This window comes from Sardina pilchardus, chromosome 22 (assembly GCF_963854185.1).
Source record: "Sardina pilchardus chromosome 22, fSarPil1.1, whole genome shotgun sequence".
In the NCBI taxonomy this organism is placed as follows: Eukaryota; Metazoa; Chordata; class Actinopteri; order Clupeiformes; family Clupeidae; genus Sardina; species Sardina pilchardus.
In genome coordinates, this window is record NC_085015.1 from 16,366,661 (window position 1) to 16,387,224 (window position 20,564).

At 46.1% G+C, this 20,564-nt stretch overlaps 1 protein-coding gene across 2 annotated transcripts in view; it reads left to right on the forward strand.

The window, feature by feature from the left end:
- The window catches only part of sec24c (SEC24 homolog C, COPII coat complex component), a 37,446-nt gene that overhangs the window by 13,424 nt on the left and 3,458 nt on the right, over positions 1 to 20,564 (forward strand). For both annotated transcript variants that reach the window (XM_062525591.1, XM_062525592.1), the window contains exons 7-22: positions 5,087 to 5,198; positions 5,739 to 5,866; positions 6,682 to 6,820; positions 7,204 to 7,319; positions 8,197 to 8,321; positions 8,821 to 9,012; positions 9,312 to 9,405; positions 9,538 to 9,654; positions 10,091 to 10,261; positions 11,987 to 12,083; positions 15,048 to 15,193; positions 16,023 to 16,161; positions 16,338 to 16,456; positions 16,909 to 17,088; positions 19,580 to 19,771; positions 20,220 to 20,309. In XM_062525591.1, the coding sequence (XP_062381575.1) occupies positions 5,087 to 5,198; positions 5,739 to 5,866; positions 6,682 to 6,820; positions 7,204 to 7,319; positions 8,197 to 8,321; positions 8,821 to 9,012; positions 9,312 to 9,405; positions 9,538 to 9,654; positions 10,091 to 10,261; positions 11,987 to 12,083; positions 15,048 to 15,193; positions 16,023 to 16,161; positions 16,338 to 16,456; positions 16,909 to 17,088; positions 19,580 to 19,771; positions 20,220 to 20,309 (2,157 nt within the window). The remainder of the gene's footprint in view (positions 1 to 5,086; positions 5,199 to 5,738; positions 5,867 to 6,681; positions 6,821 to 7,203; positions 7,320 to 8,196; positions 8,322 to 8,820; positions 9,013 to 9,311; positions 9,406 to 9,537; positions 9,655 to 10,090; positions 10,262 to 11,986; positions 12,084 to 15,047; positions 15,194 to 16,022; positions 16,162 to 16,337; positions 16,457 to 16,908; positions 17,089 to 19,579; positions 19,772 to 20,219; positions 20,310 to 20,564) is intronic.

A 20,564-nucleotide genomic window follows, 5' to 3' on the forward strand; every position in this document is an offset into this window, starting at 1 on the left:
ACTCTCTCTCTCTCTCTCTCTCACACTCACACACACACACACATTCACACTGGCTCACATCCTCACAGCTCGTATTATACTATCAAGAGTTACACACTTTTTTTTACTGTTCAGGCTTTTGCAATCAAAGAAGAACTTTCTGCACCATCAGATCCATGGTATCTTTTAACTCATTCACTGCCATTGACGTCTTTAAACGTCAATTTAGACACATACGTTTTCAATGGGGAGGGCTCCTGGGTGGGCTTGGGAACGATCTGGCAGAGTTTCAGGCTTGTAAACAGACTGCACTAGCGATCCGAACCTCTAGATGGCAACAGTGCCATTTGGATCATTAGTATCTGCCTAGAGTGCACAAGTCATGCAGAGACAACTAGCAAACACACTGAAGATCGACCACAGTGGATCTAGTTTGCACGCGATGCAGGGAATAAATATGCTTACTTCTTACATCAAGGATGGAAAACACGTGAACGGTATGATCCATTTACATTGGATATTGCGATATAGATTAACAACAACCTTGCTAGTGCTAGCTTGCTAAGTCTAGCATCCTGTTCAGAGTCTTTAGCGACCATCAGAGTCCCTAGCAACCTTGACGAGACTGACGAGATAACAGTGCAATCGTGGTTGACATACTACTGAAACGCTAACGTTAAAAAGTTGATTTTCACAAAAAGATCGTTTTCTCCATGTTTTGGTCAAAAACAGGTGTTTTTAGCCAAACTAACCCATGTTCTACTGACGATAACTAAAGAACGAAAAACGATAGAAACAAACCGTTTTTTCCTGGTGAAAGAAGAGAGTCTACTCTTTCATTTGGTACCTTCGGTGTTTACATAGTCATAAAGCTCACCGTTCGGTGGATCTTGGAAAAACAGTCAAAATTCTGTAAAACGTCTGGCAGTATGGAGCGCTCTGCACTGAAAATCGCTGGCAGCCAATGAGTTAATTGAAGAAGAACACTAAGCTTTCAGTCAAAATCCCTTTATCAGGGCAATACAAACCTCTACGTCTGCTGTTCTTTTCGTTGAAAGATACTTGCATGGATGTAAGTGTGCACACAACTCTTCTTTGATCACACTGCCGTCTGGTTTAATGGCACTTAAGCACATCCTCTGGCAGTGAGTGTGGTGTATGCCTGTTCAGGCTCTTCACAGATCACAGATCACACACACACACACCACACCACAGTGTATATAACACCTACATACATCAGCATGTCCGTTTCACTGTTGTCTTGTGCATTCAGATTCAATAGCTCACACTCACTCACACACTCTCACACTCGCACACAAACACACTCCCCCTCACACAAACACACTCCCCCTCACACACACACAAACGCACTCCCCCTCACACAGTTTGCTTGACATGGTGCCGTGGTATGTCCAAAGTTAACGTCCGTTTGTGTTGGTGTGTGTTTTGGTGTTTGGGATAGGCTATACTGTGTCTCACGCATGCATCATAAGGTGGCTTAACTTGGATGATGCCTACACTGTTAAATTAAGTGCAACCTATTTTTATATTTTTGCTTGAGCTCTCTCAAGAAAACTGCATTTTCTTTCATAAGATATAAAGAGGTAATTTGCATGCACTACAGCAAGTGTCTTCTGCATCCATGTTTTCTTGAAAATGCCCTCTAAGAATAATAGTAGTAATAATAATAATAATAATTTTTAAAAAATGCACTCATGACTAATATGTGTGTTTTGCCGGTCTGCACAAAAGCATAAAGAAAACAGAGGTAACCATGGTTACTCATCTGTTGACCTTTCCCCTCTATTCTTTCTTCCTTTTCCTCATGTCTCCCTTTGTTTTGTTGTCGTTTTTTTGGCATCTTTCTTCTCTCCCTCCTCTCCCTCCTCTCTCTCTCTCTCTCTCTCTCTCAATTTGCTGGACAAAAAAAAACATTAAATAAAAAAAGCAAGCGCCTGACATGCCGCCTGTGCAGAAAACAAGACATAGAATAGACCCAGACGCTATCCCCAGCCCAGTAAGTGACGTGTGTGTGTGTGTGTGTGTGTGTCGATCAGTGTGTGTCTGTTCTCTCTTATCTCTCCTGTGTGTTGCACTAACCACCTTCACACACACCCCCCACCCTCACTTGGAAACCTTATTGGGTGTTGTGAGTGTTTCTCCTGAATGTGTTCAGTCTCTTTTTTCTTTTTTTTTTTTTATAAGCTCTTTGTGTTGTGTCTCTTGTGTTGTCAAATGATCTGACACTGGTATTTAAATGGAATAGCGTTAGATGACAATGCTTTCGTCAGTCCAGCGTTAGATTCTTTACAGTGGACAAGATTGTTTCCTGAGCATGCAAGCTTGAGAGACTCAGAGTTGCCCTGAGTATAAGTATCTTAAAAATAACAAGTACTACTGCTACTCCTGTTAGTGTTTTAACACTTGTACCTGCTCAACTTGCCTCAACTCTACTCACTGTTTTTTTATTATAAGCCAAAAGTAGTACCAGGTAGGTGCTAATGGCATCACCTCTGTTAAGATTCCAAGCGATCTGAGACGATACCAAAGGTGATGTGAATGTATTGTAGGTTACTGATAGGTTGCTGTTGCCATTCTTGTGTAATAGCATTCTGAACAAACCCAGCATTTTAAATACCTCAGGCCTACTGTCGGTGCTAACACGATAAACCAGTTAACGTTATTCACAGCTACGTTACGTTATTATTATTCGCAAGAGGTGCTCATTAATTCATTCTGGCACTCCGAAAAGCACTTAGAAGTTTGAGAAAGAAGAGTATTCTACCTCTCTATGAATTAACGATTATTTTGATTATTTTTCCCAAGGATCGACTGTAACAATTGTTAGGATTGTTACTGTGTGTCCCGCATTAATGATGCCATGTTGTTTAAGCAATATGAGTGGGAGTGGGGTTGGTCAAAGATATGGCCACGGCTGTAATTCGGCCATAGGTAGAATAGAATATATACTTTGTTGATCCCGTGAGGGAAATTAGTTTCTCTGCATTTAACCCAATTTAACCGAATTAGTGAATACACACAGCACACACACAGTGAGGTGAATCCCACACTAACCCAGAGCAGTGAGCTGCCTGCCCAACCAGCGGCGCTCGGGGAGCAGTGACTGGGGTTAGGTGCCTTGCTCAAGGGCACTTCAGCCGTGGTGGACTGGTTGGGGATCGAACTGGCAACCCTCCGGTTACAAGCCCGAAGCCCTAACCAGTACACCACGGCTGCCCTCAAAAGGTACGAGTCGCCATGTCGCAATGGCATCCACCTACGAATACGGGGAAAGGAAGCATCTGAACCAAGTTCAGTAAAATAAGAGATGAGCAGAGTTGAGCAGGTATCATCAGAGACACTTAAAAGGATTATCCGGAGTATTGATCTAAAGTGCATTTTACTCCTGATAATCCCTTTAAGGACTTTGGTATCATTCAGTGCAGAATTAGTATTATAATGATGACGGTCTCAGAGCAGTTCTTATGGCATCACAATTGCTGCTTTGAGTATTCTGATAGTGAAGTGACTAACCGCATGTTCATGTGTGTGTCATCTACATGTGATTCCATTGGATGAGGACGTTTGTCCATCCCCAAACTGACCACCAGCAGTTGGTGCTACTCTGTTCCTGTCTGCATGTCTTGTGTCCTGTAGATAGCCTCTCTTTGCATGACCAACCCAACTCTTGTTGTTGGAGCCCACTGACTTTACTCACTCACTCACTCGTGTCTTAAACCAACCTTCACTCCACCCCACCCTACCACACCTTCCACACACACATACGTAGAGCTAGTCTCAACAATGCAGATGTCACTTACATCGTGTGGACTTGGCTTCTGGTGCTCTGCTGGATCTACGCTTAACTTGATGTTGTGGTGGAGCTCTATCGTCGCAATATACTTCTGAACGCATCATCGGCATTGGCTTGCAAAATCCTCATGCCGCCATCCTGTCGTCCATATCAGGATAAAATGTAACCATTCATTTGACAGCCGCAAAATACTAATTGCATTGAAAATAGAATGCCTTGAACTGCTATTCCTGCTGGCAGCCATGGCCAGGCTTGCTTATTAGCCAGCTTCCGCTTCTATTTGAGAGGATTTACTGAATAAACATAAACGTGTAATCAGGTTAGCTACGTGGACCTTAGTGACGTTTTTTTGTTGGATTATTTTATGACCCTTAAATAAGCCACACAGGAAGTGCAGTCAGAATGAAATCAAATAAAGCTTCGCTGGATACCCAAAGAGATTAGGCAATCTGGAGTGCAAAAGTGCAGTTCGTAATACTTCTCCACACCATTCCAAGTTCCAAGCCACGAGCCCACGTTGGCTGGAGTTGTATATCCTGGTGCCTGGAGAGGTATATTCTGACGATAGTATCACTGGTGGACACAAATTGTCTGTTCTCCTCTTCGATCCTCTCATCTTGGTGTTCTTCCTCCTTCTCTTTTGATGTAGAAATCATCTTCTTGGACATGATGTTCAAGATGCAGTCGGGGATTGTGGAGGAAGTAGCGTTAGTTTGTGTTTACATTTCAATTTGGTAGCAGATGGTTTTGTGCAAAAAAAAAAAAGTACATTGGCCCTCATTTATCAACCGAGCGTAGAAACCAGCGTACATCTGAGCGCAGAAATCATTTTACGATGGGGCTCGTGTGATTCATCAAACTTTCGTATCACTCCAATTCCAGCGTAAGAATAAACGTGTGTTGATAAATGTGGCGGCTGGAAACAAGCATGATTTAAATATCACGCCCCTATATATGCTCGTTTTAATGGCCTCGCCCCTAGAATTTACGACATGAAGGTGCATTATACGTCCAAAAGAGATCATTGATCTCGAGCCACAGTGACGTCCAGCTGAACCTTGTTCATTTTGACAGCTAGAGGAGATGATTGCTGAATGTGACTAAATAAACGATGGGCTTGAAATCACACAAAAAAAAATCCCTGACTGCATCTTCTAACTAGTAGTTGGAATGCCAAAGCAATGTGAGGTGGCATATACAGTATTCTGTATGGCGCGAGAGTGTGTGTCCTGTATGTGTTTGTGTCTATTCTTTATTTTGTCTCATGGCTTTTTCCCCCCCTCCCCTCTGCAGATCCAGGTGATTGAGGACGACAAGGCCAACAAAGGCACCGATCCCTTCACCACGGGGGTCAGAGGTCAGGCCCCGCCCCTTGTCACCACCAACTTCCAGGTCAAAGATCAAGGTGAGTCCACATCCTCTTTACTAATAATAATAATAATAATAATAATACATTTTATTTAAAGCGCCTTTCATGACACCCAAGGTCACTTTACAAGGTTGTAAAATCATCACCTAAAAATAAAAAAGAGAAGAAAAAAATGAGTCAGTCAGTCGATAACTTTGGTCACGTGACGAGCTCCGCAACACCCCTGCAGCCAGAAATTGTGTTGTTGTGAGTGACGCTTGTCGCCTGGCCTCTAAATTAGCCTTTTCTTATGTGTGTGACTAGCTAGCAGCCCAGAGGGTTTGTGATGTTTTGTGCTGTCTGTCTGAGTCATATGTCTGTGCTCTTCTTGTGTTCTGGGTCCTCTAAGAATCTCACCTCGAGACAGGCAAACGGCTGCTAGACACGTCTGACTTATGAGTTGTCTGCTGCTTCAAGTGCCCTACAGTATGTCTGACTGAGTTAGCAGTGACGATGACTTTCTCTCTCTCTCTCTCTCTCTCTGTGTGTGTGTGTGTGTGTGTGTGTGTGTGTGTGTGTGTGTGTGTGTGTGTGTAGGCAACGCTAGTCCCCGGTTCATCCGCTGCACTGCCTACAACGTGCCCTGCACCTCAGACATGTCCAAGCAGTCACAGGTGCCACTGGCTGCAGTCATCAAACCTCTGGCCACCCTGCCCCCAGATGAGGTAAAAACACACACACACACACACGCATGTGTATACGCACATGCGCGCGCACACACACACACACGCACACATGCACCCATACTCGCACACGCACACACACACACACCCATACTCGCACACGCACACATAGACATAGAGTGCGCATATTACGTCCATATCTCAGACATGTCTGTTTATATTTTCCAAATATCATATGGTGTTGGTGGTTGTGGGGTATTCCTCCAATTGATCTGGTTCTTAAAGGTTAGCTTAGCTGATTTTCTAGAGCAAATACGATAAGCCTGTTCTGTAAATGTGAGCTTTTGTTTTGATTTCATTTTATTTGATAACAGTTGATTTGATGTTTCTTCTTTCTGATGGTCTCCTGATGGTCCTCCGTTTATCCTTCACACACTGCTCATCAGTTTGACCCCAAGTGACCCCTTAACTTTGGCTCTCTTCTTCTGTGGTTTGTCAATATGAGGCAGATCTGATAGGGCAGAGGAAATTATATTTTTGTGAAGACACTTCTTACCGCATCCTGTTTCCCAGACACACTCTCTAGACCTGCTTGTGCTCTCACACACACACACACATACACACATACACACAAACACACACACACACACACACACACACACACACACACACACACACACACACACACGCACACTAGCTGGCATGTCTCTACTACAGCACTCAGTGACTCAGCACAGGGATGTTTTTCTTTCTCATCCCATAGACTTGCTTTTGCTCTCACACACACACACACACACACACACACACACACACACACACAGAGGGAGTCTTGTTTTCATGAAGGCTGTGTTCCCCAGGTGCCTCCGTACATCGTGGACCACGGTGAGCAGGGCCCCATCCGCTGCAACCGCTGCAAGGCGTACATGTGTCCCTACATGCAGTTCATCGAGGGCGGCCGCAGGTTCCAGTGCGGCTTCTGCAGCTGTGTCACAGAGGGTGAGACGCACACCCGCACACACACACACACACACACACACACACACCGATACTGACGGAAGTTGAATCCACAAGCAAATCATTACTTATGCTGTCCCACACACACACTCCAATATTTGCGGAAGTAAATCCACATACGCAATCACTTATTCACACACACACACACGCGCACACACACACACACACACACACACACACACACACACACACACACACACACACACACACACACACACACACACACACACACACACACACACACACACACACACTTGATATATCAGGCTTGTTTGACATATCTGGATTGTTTGATTGATTGACATGTCTGGATTGATTGATTGATTGATTGATTGACATGTCTGTGTGTTTCTCCACCTCCACAGTGCCTCCCCATTACTTCCAGCATCTGGACCACACAGGGAAGAGGGTGGACTGCTATGACCGGCCAGAGCTCTCCATGGGCAGCTATGAGTTCCTAGCCACTGTTGACTACTGCAAGGTACATTCTCACCAACGCTATCCTGCTAAATGTGCTATTAGTCTTTCTAAAAGTGTTATTAATCTTATGAAGATCAAAAAAGAAAACTAGTAGGTATTTAGAGTAAAGATACTTCCCTAGAGCTCTCCATGGGCAGCTACGAGTTCCTAGCCACTGTTGATTACTGCAAGGTGCGTTCTCACCACCAGCACTACGCAGCTAAATGTGATTATCTAAGCTAGTGTTATTGATTGTGTTATTAATGAGCAGGTATTGTTTTTAGTGTAAAGATACTTACCTAGCGCTCTCAACGGGCAGCTATGCGTTCCTAGCCACTGTTGGCTACTGCAGTGTACATGCTGCTCACCAGCTCTAGGGACCAGTAGTAGTGGAATTCAGCTGGACTGCACATATGGATATTTTTACGCTGGAAATGCAGCAGCAAATGTGGCAATATGGTATTTCGCTGGTGCTTTTATCCAAAGGGACTTACGACAGCCACTGGAATGTCCATAACTCTCACAGTCAGAAACATTTAAGTCCATCATATATGTCAGGAGCTTAATGGACTTTTCACACATGTCCTGTTTCACTCAACCACGCTGGCACTTAACAAAGCCTTGAGTGATCCCCTCTTAATGAGTAATGGCCGGCTGTATGCAGTGTGGTGGAGTTTTTCTGAGTGAATGTTGAAGGCCAGGCACAGCTATGTGTGGCCTCGACATAGTTTGGACAAGATCGATGTCTGAATTGACGTAAAAGGTGAAATTCATGTCTAGACCACCAATTTATGGTTTACAATTTGGGCATTGCTGTTTTAATACCAATATGCTTGGTATTGGTGTTTAGAAGAAGTAATTGAAAAGTCAGTCGAGATTTTGATTGTGTGTGGTTGCAGAACAACAAGCTTCCTCAGCCCCCTGCCTATATCTTCCTGATTGACGTGTCTTACAACGCGGTGCGGAGCGGCATGGTGAACATCGTTTGCCAGGAGCTGAAGACGCTGCTGGATTACCTGCCCAGGTATGCCACAAATGCACACACAGGCTGCTTTACCTGCCCAGGTATGCCACAAATGCACACACAGGCTTAAATACCTGTCCTGGTACGCCACATATGCACACACAAGCTGAAATACCTGCCTTGGTGCACCACAAATGCACACACAGGCTTAAATACCTGCCCAGGTACTCCACAAATGCACACAAAGGCTGAGATGGATGAAACTCCGCAGGTGGATGAATTCCCTGTCCGGAGCATTTATTGAAATTAGTCAAAGGTCTAGACGTGTGTGCGTTAGTGTTTCATTCAAGAGAAAAGGAACTCTTGTGTTGACTATTGCAAGTGTCCACACATGCGCACACACACACACACATACTTACTTACAAGCTCATATAAACATGCATACACACAGTGAGGAAAAACAAACAGACATAAATACAAAAACATATATACACACACACACACACACACACACACCTTGATGTTTGAGTCCGTGTTGTTCTGTCTCTCTCTCCTCCAGGGAGAACCCGGAGCTGCCGTCGTCGGTGCGCGTGGGCTTCGTCACCTACAACAAGGTGCTGCACTTCTACAACGTCAAGGCCTCGCTGGCGCAGCCCCAGATGATGGTGGTGTCCGACGTGGCCGACATGTTCGTCCCGCTGCTCGACGGTTTCCTCGTCAACGTCGACGAGTCTCGTGTCGTCATCGAGAGGTAGCTTCCCGAATACAGTCCCGAGATCGTCTGCTGTGCTTTTCTGTCTTTATAAAATGCACCCTCCGTTCTTTCACTTCTTCTGGTGGGAGGATTATAAGCAAGAGATCATTTAATAGTTCATGAACTCACTTTCGCTTCTCTTTGTGTGTGTGTGTGTGTGTGTGTGTGTGTGTGTGTGTGTGTGTGTGTGTGTGTGTGTGTGTGTGTGTGTGTGTGTGTGTGTGTGTGTGTGTGTGTGTGTGTGTGTGTGTGTGTGTGTGTGTGTGTGTGTGTGTGTGTGTGTGTGTGTGTGTCAGCTTGCTGGACCAGATCCCTGAGATGTTTGCAGACACACGGGAGACGGAGACGGTGTTCGGACCTGTGATCCAGGCTGGTCTGGAGGCCCTGAAGGTACGGTAGCTTCAGACACTCAACAGAGTGTGTGTGTGTGTGTTGGAGAGTGAGAGTATATCAATGATCTTTTGAGTTGATAGAAGTCATCCTAACTGGTGGTCTGTTATTTATATGTGTGTGTGGGGTCAGGCGGCTGACTGTGCTGGGAAACTCTTCATCTTCCACACGTCTCTGCCCATCGCCGAGGCCCCTGGGAAACTGAAGAACAGGGAAGACAAGAAGCAGGTTGGCACAGACAAAGAAAAGGTAACAATCTCTATCTCCCTTTTTTTCCCTCTCTCGCTCGCCCTCTCTTCTCTCCTTTCTTTCTTGCTTTCTCTCTTTCTCGTTCTCTCTCTCTCTCTCTCTCTCTCTCTCTTTGTTGTTCTCTCTTTTTCTTATTCTCTCTCTCCCTCTCTCTCTCTTTACTGTCTACTGTCTCCATTACCTGGCCCCGTTCTGCCATCAGTTCCTCTTTCTTCCTCTGTGTGTGTGTGTGTTGGCCTGAGGTACATTCCTCATCCCTTTCACATGCTGTGTGCTGTGGTCTATTCACTAGAAGCACAATAGCTTCCATTCATACTCCCCCCGTCATCCTCTTCCATTCATACTCTCTGTCATCCATCCTACTTTACTGTACGAGTTCAATCTTCACCTGCGGACGACCGTCTGACCGTCACCTCTACACACACTCTTCCCCCAGGCACTGTTCCAGCCGCAGGTCAGTTTCTATGCCAACCTGGCCAAGGAGTGCGTGGCGCAGGGCTGCTGCGTGGACCTCTTCCTGTTCCCCAACCAGTACGTGGACGTGGCGACACTCGGCGTGGTCCCCACCTCCACCGGAGGCTCCATCTACAAGTACACCTACTTCCAGGTGAGCGCGTCACCTCAGAGGACCAGCAAGCGTGTGTCTCGTAATTTTTGGAGCAGTGTTGTAGTCTACCGTCAGTGGTCATGAAGACAAAATAATCACTTCAAATGATATAAGAATATATATAAGGAAAAATCACTACATTTAAACTAGTTTTTATCTTTCTTGAAAAACAAAATAAGACAAAAACAAATGCAAAACAGTATGTACAATATAAAATATATTATATAAATTGGCCTATGCAACTGTATTTTAATGCTGCCCATAATGGTGGTACTTGGTTCTTCTCTGAGGTGGCACTCATTGTGAAAAGTTTTGGAACCACAGTGGTCTACCTGATACGCAGGACTACGCAGTATGCCCACTTAAAAAGCATCACCATATCAGTATACCCACTTAAAATAGACAAGGATACATATTAACATTTGGGGTTGATCATAGTATTCCCATTTCCATATAACTACTACGTCACTCACAGTACATCCACTACAGCTAAGTAGACCACACCATTGGTATAGAGTAAGGCTACTGTAGAAGACTGGTAGAATGTCTTTAGAATGTATGCACCAAAGATTCTAGAGCGGAGCGCTGTATGATCTTTGGTATGCACTGCGATCAGCGTCTGATGCAGCCGGTTCCACTGATTTATAGTGGAAGCTAAATGCCGCAACAGACGTTCTACGAACGGAACGCTTCGGGTACGTACCCAGTCCCTGTAAATCCACTCTACACTGACTCAGAATTGCGGCTTCATAAGGTTGTGTTCAACCGTTTTTATGAGGGTTGAGTGAGCACTCCATGATCATAAGCAATGCAAATGTGCTTTGTCTAATTATCAGTATCTCAACCACTAATGTAACAAGTAAAAGAAAGACATTTCAAGATGCCAACGATAACGTTCGTCTGCGAGTTTGTTTTGTACCTGACATGGCTTTGATTCAAAAAGTCAAGTCTTCGGAATGTAGGTCTTTGAAATAAAATAAATAAATAATGTAAATCTGCCTCAGTGCAACTGTCAGCGTTCTGCCATCCTGAGCCATCTGATCTGTAATCCACTTCCTGTTCCCTACACACACACACACACACACACACACGCACACACGCACACACGCACATGCAGTTTTATCTGTTCTCACCAGCAGGTTGGTAATCTGAGATTTATGCCCAGGGGTCTGTGATTTCACTTGTGTCAAACGGGATTCCATATAGAACCACAAGGTCACTGGATTAAACAGCCCAGACACATAGTGTTGTGGCCATCGTGTCGACCAATTCGTTCGTAATTATGAATGACAATCTAGATAGGATTTCACATGGCGTCATGTAATCAAGTCGTGTCTATGTCTGTATTTCCACCCCCTCAATAGCATTTAGATATTTTGCTGGCCCACAACTTCTATTTTCATGGTCATGGTATAGCTTTTTTTTTACGTTCATGCAACAAGCATTGCAGAACCCTTCCACCAGCTATAGACCGTTTCAAGAGTTCCATTATCAGTGTGATAGTTGTTCCCACAAGGTTTCCATTATAACATTCCATATGTTATTTTAATGCAGAGGAAATAGTTTGGGAAGGAAAATAGAACGGTCAAGCATTGTTTTTTGTGTTTCTTGTTGAAAGACAGACACAAAGTTACAGATTTTAGCCTTTTAGTTCTGGAGCCCGTTACATCACTGGGTCAAGCGTTGTGGCTGATCTTCCGGCGTGTGTGTGTTGACCACCATTAGGCCCAGTCTGACCAGGAGCGCTTCCTGCACGACCTCCGGCGGGACGTGCAGAAGCAGGTGGGCTTCGACGCCGTCATGAGGGTCCGCACCAGCACAGGTGAGTAAACCGCCAGCCAGCCAGCCGTCTGTCCATCCTCTCTCTCTCTTTCTGTCTCTCTCTCTCTCTCTCTCGCTCTCTCTCGCTCTCTCTCGCTCTCTCTCGCGCTCTCTCTCTCTCTCTCTCTCTCTCTCTCTCTCTCTCTCTCTCTCTCTCTCTCTCTCTGTCTCGCTCTCGCGCTCTCTCGCCCCCCACCACCACCCTCCAATCCAGCAGTCACCCTTTGTGAACGTTTGGGTAAAAAAAAAAAGTAGAAAAATATCTACATTCTCGACTTAATACAATTATTCAAGAATTATTCATTATTATCCTGACAACGCTGCACACATCCATAAGTTGCCGATGTTGCCATGTTTGGGAATGTATGGTGTTCAGTCCCCTGCCCCTAAAGCTAAGCCACAGCAAGGCAATGCCTCTGACCTTCGTTTCTGATTTGACTTTTAAAAATGATGATGTGAATCAGGAGGCAGGCACACTAAGATCATGGTATTAGTACTCTGGGGATGGACACAGTGATCTAAATGCATGTCTGTGTGGCGAGTCACCTTGGATGAAAGCTTCTGCTTAATTCAATTCTCCTCTATAGCCCCAATAACATTTGACATGATGATCTTAAAGGGATAGTTCGGATTTTAAGACACGAAGTTGTATGGGTTCCCTGTCAGCAACGTAGTGCATCAGCACTGACTTACCCCCGACAGCGTCCTGTGAGCCGAGATCCAGCCGGTTTTTGATCGTTTTTGATGCCGGACTATTTTCTTCAGCAAGTTTCTGGGGTCACGAAAGTAAAGTGTTTTTCTTCTCAAAACCATATGCGTTCAACAGAGTGATATATTTGCACCACAAAAACGTTGTCCAGCTGTCAGTAGCGCGCAGTGATAGGAATCGCGAAAAATAAGTAAGTGATAACGAGGTTTGAATTTTTCCTGGACAACGTTTTTGTGGTGCAAATATATCACTCTGTTGAACGCATATGGTTTTGAGAAGAAAAACACTTTACTTTCGTGACCCCAGAAACTTGCCGGACTACTTTCTTCAGCATCAAAAACGATCTAAAACCGGCTGGATCTCGGCTCACAGGACGCTGTCGGGGGTAAGTCAGTGCTGATGCACTACGTTGCTGACAGGGAATCCATACAACTTCGTGTCTTAAAATCCGAACTATCCCTTTAAAGGCCCCGGTACAGTCCACGCACCCGACTTGTCGTGCGACATGTTGACGTCACGGGGAACGTTGTAACCATGTATACTTGCGCGTGGTAGTCGCGACACAATTTGCAGTATTCTCCTGAACAGAGGCACGGTATCCATTGACGTTAATGGCAGTAGCAACTAGCTAATTTGCTGACATTTCAGACTTAGCTTGCACAACTGAAGGATTAGCCTACCATCTCCTTTATGAGATGAGTTTGTGTAATCTCCCTAAATGGAAAGAGATTTTTTTTTTAGGTCTAGCAGATATCCTTTGGTTGAAAATAAATCTCTTCCTTACCTTTTGTTGGAATGCTTATGTGCCTCGGTCCTAGTCATTTCCCCCTAATTCCTCCAGTTGCAACTCTCACTGGTAACTTCGTTAACTTATCCAACGTAGTTCACGACTGTAAACAAATGAGTCATCCAAACGGCAACTCTCGCTGCAGCCTAGCCAAGTTAACTTCCCACTTCTCAAACTTAGGCTACTATTATTCAAACTTCATGACTACAGTCGTTTTAAAAATGAATGGGCTTATTTAAGATGTTGGATAGGCTATATGATAATGCCTGAATGTGGTTTATGTGGTTGATGACTGTAGAAGGACACTGGCTCCGTGAGCTTGGCTTCAATCTCTTCCTAGTTGTCGTGCGAGGTTGGCGCGCGCGGTTGATAAAAAATGTTCGGTGTCCGACAGGTCGGCGCGCGGCTGAAATGTGGCTTGCGACACAGGAAATCACGTCATTTTGACGTCACATTGTCGCGCGACAGGTCGGGTGCGTCGAGTATACTTCTAGCATTAGGCGCTTGACCGACCCTACTGCCTGAAAACCATTAGAGAAAAGCATCATTTTTAACTGGAAGAACCTCTTAAACAGCCTCCTGTTCCATGTCATGAGTTTATAATGTGAAAACCATACCACTCATTCACCTGCTCCCAGCAAAAGAAAGGCTGGTTCAGCCACTGGAGCTTCAAAGGCAGGGGGACTCCTGCACCTAGTGCTGTCTGCCAGGGGGACTCCTGTACCTAGTGCTGTCTGCCAGGGCAGAATGGTCTCCTACTGTATACCCGCTGTTGCGTAATCCACACTGTGGCTTAGCTTGTGACCCAGTCCCTTTGTGGATTAAATGCTACATGTAATGCTATTTGAATAAGCCTGGATTTAAAGGTCCCATATGCAAACTCTCTCTCTCTTATATATATACACACACACACACACACACACACACACACATACATACACACACACACACACACACACACACACATGCAGGGTAGGTCTGTCTAAGCATGTATAGTTTGGAGCTTGGGGACTTAAGTTTGACCTTGTCTTATGATATATGCTGTATGCTTGACACGGGTGCAGATCCCTGATGATTGCATGTGTGCAGTCATGAATATGTTCGTCAAAGGAGGAGATCTGTTTCAGGAAGTTCTCTGATGTGAATGTGTGCCTGGGAGGTGTGTGTGGGGGGGGGGGGGGGGGGGGTTGGTAGTTTCTGCTGAAAACATAATTAGTTATGTTTCGCACACGTTCTGTTCAGTCATCCCCTCAAAATTGCACATATTCACCAGTTTTACGAGATAAGCCCCGCCATAGCCAGCAAAACAAGCCCACTGACAGTTGAATGAATCTGGTTTTGTTGATGCTTTATTGGCAAATTGAAACATCACCGGACATTTTCGAATAACGATTAGATTAGTGAACGTGACGACGAGTGCGATGGATGATGTTTGACCTCTGACCTCTGGTGCGTCTCACGTTTCTCAGGCATCAGGGCGACGGACTTCTTCGGCTCCTTCTACATGAGCAACACCACCGACGTGGAGCTGGCCGGCCTCGACTGCGACAAGACCATCACCGTGGAGATCAGGCACGACGACAAGCTCAATGAGGAAACGGGGGCCATGCTGCAGGTGTGTGTGTGTGTGTGTGTTTGCGTGTGTGTGCACGTGTTTGCTGTTGCACATTTAATGTGCTGGTTTTTGCGTGTGCCCTTGCGGCTGTGTGAGTGTGAACCTGCAGGAGAGAGGAGGGAGTTATAGCCTTTCAGAAAAGCGTGTGTGTGTGTGTGTGTGAGAGAGAGAGAGTCAGAATTGCAAATAGGGATTAAAAGTGAGGAATCATATAGGACTGTCACCATAGCAGTTTTTTGCTTTAAGCTCTTTCTGCTGCAGTGAGCCCTGTTTCTGCTGACTCCTGCCTCTTAAGTCCTGAGGAATCTGACCTGTGTGTGTGTGGTATTCAACCAGCAATTTGGGTTTTAAGAGTGTGTGCTTGCAAACACACACATGCTAGATGTTGAGAAGTTGGCGTCGAGGGGTTGACTTCCTGTCTCCTTCGTATGATCCTCTATGAGCGAGTTTGTTACCACATGTGCTGTTCTTATGAATGTAGGTTTACTTTGCGTCTTCATTACTGAGTGTGTGTGTGTTTTATAATGTTTTTTTTATCCACGCTGACCAAGGTGTGTGTGTGTGTGTGTCCGGGTCCGGTCTTGTGTCCAGTGTGCGGTGCTGTACCCCAGCTACAGTGTGTGTGTGTGTTTGTGTTTTTATAATGTTTGTTTTTATAATGTTTGTTTTATCCACGCTGACCTGTGTGTGTGTGGTCTCCTCCTGCCCAGTGTGCAGTCCTGTACACCAACTACAGTGTGTGTGTGTTTTAGAATGTTAGTTTTATCCATGCTGACCGAGGTGTGTGTGTGTGTGTGTGTGTGTGTGTGTGTGGTCTCCTCCTCTCCAGTGTGCGGTCCTGTACACCAGCTGCAGTGGTCAGCGGCGGCTGCGGGTCCACAACATGGGCGTCAACTGCTGCATGCAACTGGCCGACCTCTACCGGAACTGCGAGACCGACACAATCATCAACTTCTTCGCCAAGTATGGTGAGTACACACACACACACACACACACACACACACGCAGGCAGTCAGTCATGTGTTGTCACTGCTTGTTATGCCATTTTTAAGTCCCTGTGAAGACTTAAACCTGAAAGATATCAACTTACAATGTCTTACTGATTGAGTAATGTGTGTGTGTGTGTGTGCGTGTGTTTGTCCAGCATACCGAAGCGTGCTCACAAACCCCACCAAGAACGTGCGGGACAGTCTGGTGAACCAGTGTGCTCAGATCCTGGCCTGCTACCGCAAGAACTGCGCCAGCCCCTCCTCTGCTGGACAGGTGAATCCTCACACACACAAAATAACACACACACACACACACACACACACACACACACACACACACACACACACACACACACACACACACACTCAGCTGTTGAGAGGAGAACATGTTGACACACTAGCAGACTCACACAGTAACTCGCCAGACTTACTCACACATTATTTGAATAGCCAGTTACACACACACACACACAGCCACTGCCATGGCTCTATGGAGCGCTCACCTCTGCTGCCACCTACAGGACATTAAGGCCACACTCAACACAGGCGCACACACAAACGCTAACTGACACTCGGTCACTCTTCCTTTAACTAACTTTTACTCCCTCTCTACCTCTCTCTCTCTCTCCCCCTCTTTCTCCCTCCCTCTCTCTCTCCCCCTCTTCCCTCCTGTGTCTCCCTTTCTCTCTCTCCCTCTCTCCCCCCCTCTCCCCTGTGTGTGTGTAGTTGATCCTGCCGGAGTGTATGAAGCTGCTGCCGGTGTACCTGAACTGCGTGCTGAAGAGTGACGTGCTGCACCCCGCGGCCGACACCTCTCTGGACGACCGCGCCTACCTGCGCCAGCTGCTCAGCTGCATGGACGTCGCCGAGAGCCACATCTTCTTCTACCCGCGCCTGCTGCCGCTGGTGAGACACACACACACACACACACACACACACACACACACACACACACACACACACACACACACACACACGAGAGCCACATCTTCTTCTACCCGCGCCTGCTGCCGCTGGTGAGACCACACACACACACACACACACACACACACACACACACACACACACACACACACACACACACACACACACACACACACACACACACACACACACACACACACACACACACAAGAGCCACATCTTCTTCTACCCGCGCCTGCTGCCGCTGGTGAGACCACACACACACACACACACACACACACACACACACACACGAGAGCCACATCTTCTTCTACCCGCGCCTGCTGCCGCTGGTGAGACCACACACACACACACACACACACACACACACACACACACACACACACACACACACACGAGAGCCACATCTTCTTCTACCCGCGCCTGCTGCCGCTGGTGAGACCACACACACACACACACACACACACACACACACACACACACACACACACACACACACACACACACACACACACACACGAGAGCCACATCTTCTTCTACCCGCGCCTGCTGCCGCTGGTGAGACCACACACACACACACACACACACACACACACACACACACACACACACACACACGAGAGCCACATCTTCTTCTACCCGCGCCTGCTGCCGCTGGTGAGACCACACACACACACACACACACACACACACACACACACACACGAGAGCCACATCTTCTTCTACCCGCGCCTGCTGCCGCTGGTGAGACACACACACACACACACACACACACACACACACACACGAGAGCTATGTCATGGGAAGTCAGGGAATTATTTTTGAGGCAATATCCTTGAATATCAGGGAATTTTGTTGTAGCAGTTTAAAGTGTACTTGCCAAAAACAAAACACTTGATCTTACAAAAACTTGATTGCTACACGACAACTCGTGGTCGGTATATTGTACCGTTCATTATAAAGTAGGTCATGGAAATTCCGCTTTTTTTTTGTTCGAGGAAAAGGTTTGTGTTTCGCGTGTTATGGTTATAGTTATTTAGCAGACGCCTTTGTCCAAAGCGTCTGACACCGCTATGGCAGTATGTCAACATGTGCATCTGTGCAGTTGTGCAGTTGAAAACTGCTGACTCACTGAACGGTGTACATCTGCCTTATACTCTGTAGTGGAGGTCTCGGCCATCTGAGAGCAGAGAACTCTTCTCTGTTCCTTTCCCCTTTTTAATGTCCACTTATTTTCTCCCCCTCTAATGCACCAGTTTTAGACAAAGCCTCCTTACTGTGGTTCTGAGGGTGTGTGTGTGTGTGTGTGTGTTTATTAAAGTAAACACACACACACACACACACACACACACACACACACACACACACACACACACACACAGAGAGAGAGAGAGTGTGAGCCCACCCTATCTGGACATCCCTGATGCTCCCATCTCCACTGGTACTCAACATGTGAAGTGGCACCTCTGTGTCCTTCTTGGCACTCTGTCTGTCACCTTGTCCCTTCCCTCCCTCTCTTTCACTCTCTCTCTCTTTCTCTCACGCTCTCTCTCTCTCTCTCTTTCTCTCATATTCTCTCTCACTATCTCTTTCTCTCAAGCTATCCCCTCTCTCTCTAATGCTCTCTCTCTTTCTCTCATGCTGTATCTCTCTCTCTCTCTCTCTCATGCACTCTCTTTCCTTTTTTCCTCACTCCTGACACCTCACTGTCTCACACCTCTGTCCTTTCTTTCCTTCTGGTCATCCTCGTCTTTCTTCTCTTGACCCCTGTTTCCTGTTCTCCTCCTCTTCTCAACGCTTTCTTCTCCTGCTGTTTCTCATGTCGCTCTCTCTCTCTCTCTCTCTCATTTCTCACCTCTTCGTTCTTCCTTTTCAGTCCTTTGTCGCTCATGTCTGCGTGACTCTGGTTTTCACTTTCCACACGTTTTGTTTGTTTTTCTGTTTTCTCTTTCTGCCACTACATCTCTACTATCGCACTTAATTGAGTAGTATTTTGCTTTGGCTTTTTTTAAGTTCAATTCAATTCTTTTTTTTTTTTTTCAGGGAGGATTGTGTCGACAAAGTATAACACACAGAACCATGAACCAAACCATTTGTTCTAAGGCCCAATTATACTTCTATGGATGTGGTTTGTGCGTCCTGTTCGAACAGCCTTACTGTGTTGCAACTAAATTTGGTGGCCATACGGGTGTTGCGTATTGTCTATGTGAAAGTGGATGTTTTGCAACGCTGATCCAGTGGTTAGGAGATGCGCACACAGATACGTGCAACTCTAGAGTATAGCCGTATGCCGCAACTGCATGACTGTACAGCATAGCCGTATGCTGCACCTGTATAACCGTACAGCATTAGCCGTATGCCATGTGCAGCAGAGTCCTCGTTGCTTTAGTGTTCTCCGTTGACCAGAGCCTGACCGTTTGTTCCTCCTCTCCTCTCCTCTCCTCTCCTCTCCTCTCCTCTCCTCCCTGTGCAGCACAAGATGGACGTGGACAGCGACGCGTTGCCGGTGGCCATCCGGGACTCGGAGGAGCGGCTGTCCAAGGGGGGGCTGTACCTGCTGGAGACGGGCCTGAACCTCTTCCTCTGGGTCGGCGCCAGCGCCCAGCAGGAGCTGCTGCAGAACGTCTTCGGCACGCCCGCCTTCGGACAGATCGACCCCAGCATGGTGAGCTGCCGCCGCTGTTGCTGTCTCCGTTTTAAAATCGACCTTAATGCGTCTTTCTGATTTGGGGCGGTGGATCTTCTCACCTTTCATTTCAAGGATGTCTTGTCATTTTTCCGTTTTAAAATTGACCTGAAAATTTTTTTTTTCTGATTTAAAATAGTGGATCCTCTCAAGTTTCATTTCAAGGATTTTGATTGTTACGTGTAGGAACGAGGTGTAGTACTCCAGTCCTTGTTATTGTTGAGCAAAGATATATTAATACATTAAGTCACCTTATATAAACTCTTCTATGATCTTGTTCACTTCACCGCCACCATTCCCCTTCTGTTATCTCGGTCACCTTGACGTTCGTTAGCTTTGCTCTATCGTTGATTTCTCGCTAACTCTCGTCTCATTCATGTTGTCCTTGGTGTCCTCGTGCTCATGTGTTTGGTTTCGCCCGCTGCAGACATGCTTGCCGGAGTTGGATAATCCTTTCTCAAAGAAGCTGCGAGACATCATCGCCTCCTTCAGAGCACAGAGGTCACGGTATATGAAGGTGAGTGCCTGCCTCTTTCTTCTCTTCCCTGGTCCCCCTTCTTTCTTTCTATCTTCCACTCTATCTGATTTTTGTTCTTTCTCCCTCTCATCCTGTGCCTGCCTCTTCTCTCTTCTTTTCTCTTCTGTGTTCCCCCCTTTTTTCTTTCTGTCTTCCATTCTATCTGATGTTTGTTCTTTTGTTCATTTTACCTATGTCCTTTTCCTCTTCCTGCTTCCTGCAAGAGAAAGAGAGAGAGAATAAGTCTGTGGAATT